The sequence below is a fragment of the Antedon mediterranea genome, chromosome 9 (genome assembly GCF_964355755.1).
Source record: "Antedon mediterranea chromosome 9, ecAntMedi1.1, whole genome shotgun sequence".
Taxonomy (NCBI): domain Eukaryota; kingdom Metazoa; phylum Echinodermata; class Crinoidea; order Comatulida; family Antedonidae; genus Antedon; species Antedon mediterranea.
In genome coordinates, this window is record NC_092678.1 from 19,036,063 (window position 1) to 19,048,552 (window position 12,490).

At 33.1% G+C, this 12,490-nt stretch overlaps 1 protein-coding gene across 2 annotated transcripts; it reads right to left on the reverse strand.

Moving 5' to 3' along the window:
* Window positions 1-628: 628 nt before the first annotated feature.
* Window positions 629-12,338, reverse strand: LOC140058734 (uncharacterized). 2 transcript variants are annotated; one of them, XM_072104458.1, is made up of 10 exons: window positions 12,274-12,338; window positions 11,654-11,850; window positions 10,930-11,013; window positions 10,314-10,377; window positions 9,629-9,724; window positions 8,943-9,028; window positions 6,130-8,392; window positions 5,070-5,796; window positions 3,414-3,469; window positions 629-2,896 (listed from the first exon to the last, which is right to left on the reverse strand). In XM_072104458.1, the coding sequence occupies exons 2-10, from the start codon at window positions 11,804-11,806 to the stop codon at window positions 2,847-2,849; spliced, it is 3,579 nt and encodes a 1,192-aa protein (XP_071960559.1). In that variant the 5' UTR covers window positions 11,807-11,850; window positions 12,274-12,338; the 3' UTR covers window positions 629-2,846. The 2 variants fall into 2 exon arrangements, with proteins under 2 accessions (XP_071960559.1, XP_071960558.1); XM_072104457.1 differs by lacking the exon at window positions 629-2,896 and having other exon boundaries at window positions 2,926-3,469.
* Window positions 12,339-12,490: the final 152 nt, after the last annotated feature.

Sequence of the window (12,490 nt, forward strand, 5' to 3'; positions counted from 1 at the left end):
TGTTTATCTTAGCCACGGAGAAGAAAGGATAGAAAATCGCTAAGTACCTTTCGAATACCAAAAAGATGTGATGAATGTAAGAGAATAAAATATGAAAGGTTGCCACGTTGAACGAAATATTGCCGAGGTAATCTTCAGTGTAGTAGAATTTTCCTGTGTGAGTCCATTTGGCAAGTCCCATTAGCATCCAGCAGGCCATATAAAAATCAACAATTGCTACGCTAGCAATGATGATAAAACTAGGTTTTTGTAGATCTTTTAGTGATAGCACTGCAACAACAGTCAAGGTATTCGAAAGTAAAACTGTTACTGAAATTATGAAAAACGGCACAGCAAATACCGCTGGAAGATCGCAAAAGATCATTACAGTTCCGTTCACCATCTTGAAAACTTTTAGTAAAATGTCATCAATAAAATAAAACGTGTTCGTTTATTAAATCAATTGGAATCTATTATTATTAATTTCAATCGTTCCTAGTATGCCCAACAAGTACGAAGAAAATAGAATATGAATTGAACATCATGTAGACCACCGATTTAGTTTTGCTTCTTTTTATATCGTCTTTTTTTTTTTTTATCAGCTCGGGAAATTATTATAAGTTTCAGAAGTACTACAAATGACATGAGATACGGTAAGGCTTTCATACTCATTTATTTTTTTAGTTGTCCAAAAAGCAAAAAATACCTACAATGCTTCTATCATAGTTTTATTCGATGAAATTAATAAAATGCATATTTTCTGCAGAACTGCATCATGTATTTAACCAAATAATTCTAACAACAGGACAAGCTCGTCTCAATCCTTTTATCTTATGTCTGGCTGCAACAAATACCACAGTACTGTACTAATGTGCATATTCTCCGCGGTGAGCAGTGTCTGTTATGATGCGTGGAACGGATCGTGTTGCAGCCACAGATAAACACTTTGATCTCCTGAGCTCATCCTGTTAGATTTCCTTGATTGAACACACAAGCAGTAGTTTAAAATTACCACCACCTATTCCAAACAACATTGCTGAACTATAAATAAATTCATTCTGATTTAGTACATAAAATTAAAAAAGAAGTATCATTCTATACATTTATGTTGTTATTTTCCTGTGTTGATCTGTAAACAAACATATTCATATAAACTTAAAATTAACAACATTACTGACAGTAATTTCGTATATATTTGGTAAACATTAAAAAATCATAATTCGTACATAGTTTGTTTCTTTCACTGTTTCGATCAGTTAAAATTAAACATTCCTTTGTATCAATAATTTTTAAAAAACTTCCGACTAAAAGACATCTCTTTCTACAGTACTTTTCGTATTCTGCTTTCTTTTTTTTTCTACCTACTAAAGATTATTAAAAAAGAAAATCTATTGAAAATGATTACAACCACCACCACCAAAAATATCTTTATCACAAGAGTAATACTTCGTTGGCCTAATGGTCAACACAGCAACTGGTCAACACAGCCACTGGTCAACGCAGCCACTGGTCAACGCAGTGATCATGTTTAACAAAAAAGTTAAATGTAACTTTGACACAAATTAATAATCATCATATCTGGTACTGTAAAATTATTAAAAAATCAAAATAATAATAAAATATTAAGGGAACATTTTGGGTTGAATTAAGTGTCTCTTTAATAGGGGTGTCCTAAAAAAAGGGGGGAGGGGGGGACGGGAGAGGTTTGGTTTTTACTTACATACAAGATTAAAATTAAATTCAAATTAACGTTTCTTTCCCATTATGGAAGAATTTTTTTTTAATGGAGTAAATATAAAATATATATATACATACATCAAAATATTACATACATCCAAAAAACAATCAACATTTTCAAAATATTCTGGAAATTAAACAAATGGTAAATTCCTTAACTATGAATTATTATATAATTAGTCAAGACATTTGCAGACACACATACTACCAAATATTTACATACAAAATTATTTTTAACTTGAATTGAAAATAAAACATTATAATTCTAACATAAACAAATCATTAATAATAATAATTTAGTATAGCATGATTTATGATTTTTATCATAGCAAAATTGAAATATATTATTTTCTTATTACTAGTACTGGTTTAGCTATATTGATGGCCCATTTATTATTTTAAAATGTTTTCAACTTTAATAAACTTACTTTAAACTTCTTTTTATTATGCATATTAGTTAAACTACATAATTTATTTGTTTTTGATTCGTTGAATAAAATAAAATGTAAATTACTTTCATTAAACTTTATTTATTTAAATAAAAACACAATTTCTTTATTAAGGGTATTACACAAGTACATAATCACTCATGTGGAACTAATTCAGGGACCATGTTAGAATGTTTCTACTGCAATAACTACTTCTGTTTGACATGATCCCTTAAATCAAAATTTAAAAATTTGTTCTCACAACAGTAAATTTTGATAACAAAGTTTTAGGAAAATTGATTTAACTTCTTTTTAAATGAAATTTAAAACAGAACTTTCAGAAATACTACAACAAATGGTAACTTAACTAGTGCAGAAAAATGAGTTGCAAAAAGTTGCTCCATGAGCTCCATGGTTGCTCATAATCATTTTTCATTGCAACAAGTAAAACGAGCTGCAGTTGAGTGAAAAAAATCAAAAGAAATGTTTTTCTATAGAATTGTTTTTTTCATCACATTTAACTTAATTAATTAATTTTAATTGGCAATCTAAATTCGGCCGAGTTGACAAACAGTAAGAAAAAACTTATTACTAAGCAATAGCGAAAACTTGTAATTAATTTGAGTAGATAAATGTCTTTAAGTAGGTTTTTTTATCGCTGTTGGTTTTGACTGAATAAAATAAAATAAAATAAAAATAAAATCAATAACCAGCAGCATGTTGTTCTTTGTGTACTACCTTCCAGTCAGTAACTGCAAAAAAAATGTAAAAATTATAATCGAGATAAAAGGAGCTTTCAATTTTAAACAAATGGGTCGGTAATTAAAAAAACAAATTTGTGTGTGCGAAAAGTAGACTTGCACAAAGCTCTAGCATTTTTTTGTATTTGGATTCCATCTCCAGAATAGGTATGACACGCCAAGTGTGCCAAATATTTTGTCTTTATAAATATTAAGCCTAATCTTTTTCAAACAAATATACACCATTTCATGCTGGATTGCTACATTTAATCTTTTACTCGGAGTAGAACATATCATATTTTTCTAAATGAAAACAGTGCAATTGTATTTTTAGTTGTTGCTAATTAACCAAAAACATCATATACAGTATAGTACTGTATGTGTACGATCTGACTATATGTAATGTAATGACACTAAATTGACAGAAAAGTGTAGTGTGCCAGAAAGAAGACATCAGAATGGGTAGGGTGGGAGTTGTATATTGTGCCACCCAAACCTTCGTAATTTAATTTCTTAAAAATTATCATACCTTGACATTCTTTTTTGCAGTAAAAGCGTACTTTCTCCGACTTCTTCTCAACACATCTGTACATAAAATAAAACAAATGTATTGATGAAAAGAAGGAAAGACTCCAACCTTCTTGTTTGGGTTATTTTTTATAAGAATCAAATTACTGTACTGCAAATATACCTTGTAACCCAAATGAACTTTTGAAATCTTTTCCAGTACAATTCCCTTCATTTTAACCAATCAATTGTGCAACCCACTAGGGGTAGATAATATTCTAATTTAGTTGAAAACCTTCCCAGTACAAGTCCCATCATGTTGATAGTATTAACCAATCAATCGTCCAACCCACCATCACCACACCACTAGGGGTAGATAATTTTCAAATTTAGTTGAAAACCTTCCCAGTACAAGTCCCATCATTTTGATACCCTATTAACCAATAAATCATCCAACCCACCATCATCACACCACTAATGGTAGATAAATTTCAAATTTAGTTGAAAACCTTCCCAGTACAAGTTCCATCATATTGATACGGTATTAACCAATCAATTGCCGAACTCACCATCACCACACCACTAGGGGTAGATAATTTTCAAATTTAGTTGGAAACCTTCCCAGTACAAGTCCCATCATTTTGATACCCTATTAACCAATAAATCATCCAACCCACCATCATCACACCACTAATGGTAGATAAATTTCAAATTTAGTTGAAAACCTTCCCAGTACAAGTTCCATCATATTGATACGGTATTAACCAATCAATTGCCGAACTCACCATCACCACACCACTAGGGGTAGATAATTTTCAAATTTAGTTGAAAACCTCTCCAGTACAAGTCCTATCATTTTGATACCCTATTAATCAATCAATTATCTAACCCACCATCACCACACCATTAGAGGTAGATAATATTCAAATGTCGTTGAAAACCTTCCCAGAGCAATTCCGGAAAATTATGTTACCCTATATAATTATATGCAGTAGGATAAATTTGTATTAAATCAAATGTACAAACTCTAGCGATCAATATAATATAGATGAATGTTCTTTCAATTGGAGGGCAGAAATTAAATTAAAACCAGAGAACATCATCATAATCCAAATTGTAATGACATTGCATTTCAAAAAGACCATGGGTCTTATTATATTGAAAATATTCTTCTTTTTTTTCTGTTGGGTTATTAGAGAAAGAACTTCACTCGTCAATCACATAGAGAATCAAAAAATGAACTGAGCAAATCAGCTATAGCAGATCATGCCGTCAAGTTAAATCACATAATAGACTGGACACAACCTAAAATCATTGACAGGGAACCAGATACAAACAACCGACGCATCAGAGAAGCCATCTGGATCCGCAGACGAGGAAACCAAATCATCAACAGAGACGAGGGCACCCACCAACTCAGTCACGTGTATGACCCTGTCATTAAACAGAATAGGCCCTCTAGAGGTCAGTCTGTTTGATGATAGATCGTCATTATTTCTCAAGAAGCTGTCCGATCAGGACAGTGAAACTGTCAAGGTTAGTTTTTACTAATTATTGGTTTGGAAAAAAGAATATTTTCAATATACTTATACCTACAAACCAGATGAACATTTTCAATCATGGGTCTAATTGTTATGTTTTTTTTTTTTTGCTGTTAGAAAATTGTCAATTAACTGACCTTTGACACTGTTTGAACTGCTTACGAACAGTTTCGACATTTCCACAAAAAGAGCATGTTTTAAAATCGTAAGGTTTCTTGTGTTTCTTTGAATCACCATTGGTCATCTTTTCTACTTCCTGACCATTGACTTCCTTAATCTTATCTGCTTCGTTTTCCTTCCGCTTTTTGATCTCATCCTTCTTTTTCTTTTCTGCATCTTTTCTAAGAATCTCTTGGATCCTCTCTTCTTCTTCCTTCTCTTTCATCTTCTGCAATTCTCTTTCCTCCTCTAACTTTCTTTCTTTCTCTAACTCTTTTTCTTTCTCTAATTCTTTTTCCTTCTCTTTCCTCCTATCTGCATCTTTTCTAAAAATCTCTCTGACCTTCTCATCTTCTCTTTCCTGCTCTAACTTTTCAGCTTCTTTCTTTTTTTCTGCTTCCTTCCTTGTTTCTACTTCCTTTCTGGTGTCTGCATCTTTTCTTTTCTCTGATTCTTTTAACTTCTCAGCTTCCATTTCTTTCATCTCCTGCTTCCTGATCATCTGTAAAGCATATTCAATTTTGCCTTCCTCATATCGGCTCCTCTTTGGTGTTGAGTGAACCTCTGGGGTTGACCCATTTTGTACCTTTATATGCAGACGTTTCTTCAAATCATCTTCGATCTTTGCCATCACCTGCTCAATCAAGAGCATTTCTTTATTGGTCCAATCAAACTTCTCTTCTGACCAATCACCAACGTCTTGATCTACAAAAAGAAAAATGGTCTTTTTTTATCATACTTATCATACTAGGGCAGGTCTGTACTGAGCATTTACTCAAGAGAGGCATTCATTTAAGGGGCGACTTGATTAAATATTCCTGAGATATGAAAAACTGCTATTCTACAGTACACAATATCAAAAAGTGATAAAATACAGTAGGCCTATTCAAACTGATATAACAAAAATGTGTTTATTCAGAATCTAAATGTTTGGTTTTTGATTAATCTTTTTATTGTAGTATGTATTCATACAGTATTTAGAAATAAAAATTGCATTAATTGTTTATAAATATTATGTCTCGTATTTAAAATACCTACCTCCTTTTTTCGACCTTCTTTTAACCTCTCTTCCACATTCACGATTCTTGTAACCCTCAAGTAGCTTGTCAAAGACCATATTCTCAAAATCTGGATGTTTTGTGTATTTCCTGCGGTCCTCACGTGTCACAGGAACTCCTTTGATCCTTCCCTCGATTTGCATCCTCACTTCCGCCTCTTGAATGATTTGCCATTCAAGGGTAGCTTTGTATCTGTCTTTACCATCAAAGTATTTCATTATTTTTTGTATGTTGTCATATTTAACCTCGTCTGCTAAGAGAGGAACCATCTGTGCAAATGTGTCAAGAATGATCGATCTTCCTGGAGATGTGTGTCCATCATCTTCATTGTATTGTTCCCTCAAAGATTCTCGTAGCATTTTAGCCATGATAACTGCATGGTAGATGTCAAGCACTTGGTCCATTCCTGGAGGAAAAGCAATAAATGGTTGGTCGTCTTTGTATTCTGCAATCTTCTTTACCACAATGCCAATAAGTTGGTTGTCATCTTCTATCTGCTGCCTCTCCTCTTTTGTGAGAGCAGTTACATTGATATCATGATTACATGTGTCGTTCAAGACAGTGATCATATTTCGCATTGCCCGTACATCTCCCCCAACCACATCCCATAGAAGACTCTTGTACATCATAAATGGACTTTCATCTGCAGAAGGATTTTTCGCTGAATTGTATCGCCTTTCAACAACTGCTTTCTCTTCTTCCCATGTTTTTCGCATAACCTCTTGTTTCAATCTAATTGCTTTCATAAGCTCTTCCTTCTTCTGTCGAATTTTTTCATCGCGTAAAACTCTCTTCATATTTTTTGGCGCTTTCACACGTTGCTTCCGGCCTTTTGTTCGATCTGCCTTATGTAGCACCTTGCCATGTTTTCTATTTTTCACAAGCATTAACCCATCCAAACAGTCATCGGTCATAAAGATATCGCACTTCCAAGCATGGCAGGACAGCAGGTGACCGTTGGCCAACTCTATTGCATCAATGCCATGACCTTTAAGTGCTTCAATACTCCTTCTGTACTGTCGACACCTAAGCTTTTCTTCCTCAGGATCAATAATCTTGCGTAAAGCTGGAACATTCTTCAGTCGGGATTGATAACTCAGAACATGAAGATGTCGACTTGCATACTCCAAATCCGAGTCATTTTGGTAGTCAACATCTTTCTTCTTTTTTAGTATCTTCCTTGACAACATCAAATGTGGATCTGTTTCATCTTCATCATCAACCTTTGCCAGGAGTACTTGCGCAAAACTTCCGTCTTTGAAGATTGGAGGATTCCAAACCATTCCAGCAACTTCTTTCTTTGGCTTCTCTTTATCGATTGTAAGGACAACCTTTCTTTGTGTTCCTCCCTCACCAGATAGGTTGATTGTCACGTTGTGTACTTTCTTATCCCCAGCATTCTCACCCGACTTATTTTTATTCTTTCTAGCTCGTGCATTCTGGTTGGTAATTGAATCAATTTCAACTTTTATTGGTTTTTTCGATTTTGACTTATTTTTTCCTTGATTCTTGTGAATACCATTCTCAGATGATTTGATTGTTGAATCTTTCGGGATTGCACCTGTTAATTTTGCTTTAAACAAATCACGCGCCATCTCATCGTTTAAATGCGTTTCTCCAGCCTCCATCTCAAAATCATCACTTTCGATTAGTTTACGTATTTCATCAGCATCCATAACTAATTCTATTGGTGCTCTAGGTTTCTTCTCCTCTGTTTCTTTATCCTCCTCTATGTCATCCTCTTTCTGCGATTCTGTTTCCGAAAGTTTAGATTTCGGTATTTTAAGCTCCTCCATCTTCTTTTCAAGATTATTCTTCTCCGCTTCCTTTTTCAAAGCGAACTCAATAATTTTTATTTCCTCCTGTTTCTTAGCTTCTGCCTTTCTTTCCTGCTCTTTTTTGTGTTCTTCCAACTCCTTCTTATCCATGTATTCAGGAATATACAGATCTAAGTAGCGTGCAAGAATCTTTGGACCTTCTGGCGAAAGGAACATCATTGTGGACAGGCCACCATTGTCCCACCACATATTACTGTCTGGATCTGGATGAACCCATGGAGGCTTAGTCTCTTTACCCATTAGCACAGAGTAGTCCAGCTCGTACGAATCTAAAACACGTTTAACCGGTAATTTCCAATAATTCCCTGTGTCTTCTTCTATAAACGTGGTTGCCTTGATCCATCTCTTCAACACCTTACACAGTGCTGCTGTATATTTGACATATAAAGGATACTGGTACCACACCTGGAACAACACACATTACAGTTAATTACAGTCACTGGTATGGGACAAAAATAAATTGCAAACTAGAGTGGGTATTGACAAACAACATTTTTAATTTTCAATTCACCATATTATTATTATTTTTTTTCAATAATTTTTTTAATAGTTATTCACTTTTACCAAAAATTTGATTTAAAAAACCTTAAACTGTAATTTAAAGCTCTTTTTATAAGTGAGAACATAATTTTTTCCGGTTTTTAATATTCATTTTTCATGTTTTTGGGGAACAATGCATCTTTAAGCATGACGTGTGATATATTTATCTAAAACAGATGAGAAATAAGTTTGCAGCATACAAAACTGTTATTTGAGTAAAGGAAGGATGGGAACTTCTTATCACATTGAACATCTATAATGTATTTTTGTGGATTTTACTTTTATGTTCAAAAATATTATTTGGAGCCAGATGAATTTATTCAATATTATCTATAATATATATCCATAAATTATTATTTTGTATACAGAGCTATTAAATATAAAAACCATTTGTATTGGCAAACCAGATACTGACCTTTAACCGTAAACCATTTTTTCTTGGAGCTCCAAAAAACCTTCGGAACATTTTTTTAGTGGTTTCATTCAGGAAAGGGCATTTTTCTGCATAAAGAGTACAAGTCAGAAAGAAAAACATTCATAAATTCAAACAATATAATTAGTACCGGTATATTTCAAACACACCCGATTACATTCTTGTAAATTTATTGGGTAAATTACGCATCATGTGTCCATTTGGAATTATACATCCAACTCATAAACATTCTTTATTTGTATATTAAATGTTAAACAAAGGCAAAATACTGAAAAAAATTATAATGCTGTGGTATCAGTGGCTGGATCTCAATGGAGATACAAATAAAATAAGCACTGGAAAAATGAAAATGCTGTGGGTATCAGTGGCTGGATCTCAATGGAGATACAAATTAAATAAGCACTGGAAAAATGACAATGCTGTGGGTATCAGTGGCTGGATCTCAATGGAGATACAAATAAAATAAGCACTGGAAAAATGACAATGCTGTGGGTATCAGTGGCTGGATCTCAATGGAGATACAAATAAAATAAGCACTGGAAAAATGACAATGCTGTGGGTATCAGTGGCTGGATCTAAATGGAGATACAAATAAAATATGCACTGGAAAAATGACAATGCTGTGGGTATCAGTGGCTGGATCTCAATGGAGAGAAACGTTTATTTACCTCTATCACGTACATCAACAAACGGTAGTTTGTCTCTTGATTTCATCAACACATAACCATCCTCAATAAGACGCATAACAAGTTCAACATCATTTGCTGTAACATGAAATAAAATTGTCAAACTAGACCATAGTAATACATAAATAGTTAGCATTTGCAGAAAAGTAACAATTACCAATAAGGCTGCGGCAATCGAACATTCGATATGCTATTCACGCCCCCTATGTAGTGACGCATTAATAAATGTTTAACTGGAAATTCTGATTCAGCCTTTTCTTGACCCACGGAAGCCAGAAGTGAAGCGCCTACCCAGATCAACAAGTCTGTAGTGTATTCTATGCGATCCTTGTAAAAATGCTAGACATTCATTCATATTTATTACAATATGATTTTTTTATATGCATGTTGCTTAATACAAAAATGTATGTCCTGAGTTTACTGTTGTGTTTTTTCATAATATTATATACTAAATAATATTTTGTAACACTTTGCTGTCTGTCACCTTCAACCCAATCTGTTAACCCTCTTAATTCTAAAGGTCTGTCTACGCTATCAAACTTTTTGTGACCAAAAAAATATGATGTGCCTAAATATGGACACGATAATGTCATATCACTACCATATTTGGGAACATCACACTTTTTTCGTCAAACTAGTTTGATAGTGTAGACAGAGCTTAACTTACACTTTGTAGTCTGTCTGTCCAGGTAGCCCCAACATTCCTTCAGTAGCATGTCCATCAAGGGTCCCTGTAATAAGCAATACAACTACTGTAATTGAAATATTATTATTTGTATCATCATGACTTCAGCTTCCATAGTTTATCCATAACATTCTTTGTTCTTGTTGTGTTGGGCCTTCTGTCTTTGTTTTTGAAAGCTGGTGCACATTTCACAGGCATCTCTTCCATCCCATAGGCCTATTATAGTTAACTTTTCAATTATCTATATAGGAGAAACACGCACTATAGTACACAATTACTCCTTCACAACAACAAGATCAGAACAACGGCAATAATCTACTTAGATGTTATATAAAACAAATAATGAATATTTTTATTTTCGTGCGATGGTACAGATAATTTCATTCGGTGAAATATGAAATTATATTTTCACTCAGGCTTCGCCTCATGGAAATAGAATTTCATGATTTGCCTCATGAAATTATTTGTACCATTCCACTCATAAATATTCATTACTTGTATATTATCCTATGTAAATTAGTAACTTAGAAGAGTAAGTTGGACAAAAGAAAATATACATAAATTCTATTGTTCCCAAATAAAAAAAAAAAAATTTTACCGAAGCTCGTAGTTTGTAAACCGTGCCATAGTCAACGAGGAATGCTTTATAGTTGAGATTGAACCGCTTCCAGAAAAGTAAAGTCTGCGAAAAGTAATAATAAAACCAGTTCAATAAAACAATAAAGATACCAGACCATATCTAATATAACAATATAGAGTAGCTCAGTGGTTAAGATGCTTGGCTTTCACTCCTAGGGTTCTGGGTTCTAATCCCATCAGGTTCCAGGGTTTTTTTTTCAATACTAAAATGACTCCACTCCAAAAGACAATGTACGGTATGACTGTTTATAATAAGCATGTTGAGTTTATGTCTTTTTTAAAATTTATTTACCAATGAGAAATACATGATTTTAAAATGTAGATAGGTTTTTCATAAAATATAATTTGTTTTGGATCACACAAAATTCAATTTTTAAATAATTAATTGTTTACATGAATGTAAAGAAAAAGATATGTATTCGGATTTATTTATTAGTATTTTATTTGTAAAAATTGAAATAGAATTATTTATTTATCAAGCCTTTTGTATTGTGTTGACGATTTTTTTTTAATGGATTCGTATATCGTCTGGTCATATTATAATATAAAATATGCCCTCGTGGATGGATGGTTCACACTTCAGCTCTTTTTTGGCTCTTTTACATTTTGATTGAGACGTTCCCCTACTCTTTCTAAATAGTGTAACAAGTTCTTTAACGTGCAATAACGAAAGCTTAGCATACTTGATCAAACCACATTTTGCGGAACTCATCTTTGTTTTTTGAGTAGAAGTTGTAATCTTCCACTGACATCTCATTGTCATAACTATCGAAATCCGGATGGTGGATGTCGACAAAACGTTGCTTAGAAGTGCTTGTCACTTCTTTAGCTGCCATCTTGAAAAATGATTCAGCAACTTTTCTTGCAATTTGTTTATTAACTGAAATTAAAAGAAAAGATTATTTAATTATATAAATTATTTTGCCAATAAATATTTAATAACAATAACATTATCAAATATTAATCTGACTGAACGTCATCATCACCCTGACCGTATATGACCAGGAGAGGCATTTTGGATTTTTATATTTATATGTGAAAGGTAATCCGGTTGTGCAAGTACGGTAAGTAGACCTAACCTAAGCCCATTTCATAGCCAGGCCTATCTGTTGCATGGAAGGGGATTAACGTTTTGCCAACCCACCATGCAGCACGTCGACCCAGCAGGCAGTCCATCCACGAGTCTCTGTCTGTATTTATTGCATGGTATGCGCCTGGAATTCATTTTTAAAACAATAAAAATATCCAGAACCATTTTATACACAATAAAAATAATAATAAACCAGAAAATTATGTAACCTACGTGTCCATTTTATTGTATTTCCTCCTTTCCTTTTGTTAGCTTCCTAGTTTTTCTTTTATTTTTTTGCGTAATACTGACCTTTGGACAGTGACCTTTATCAATATCCATCTTTTTACATAAAACAAAGTATTTGCTCAAGTGTTTTCATATACTATTAAAAAGTAACAATAAAGTATTATCCCTATACAAAGTATTAAAGGAAAAATAATAAATAAGT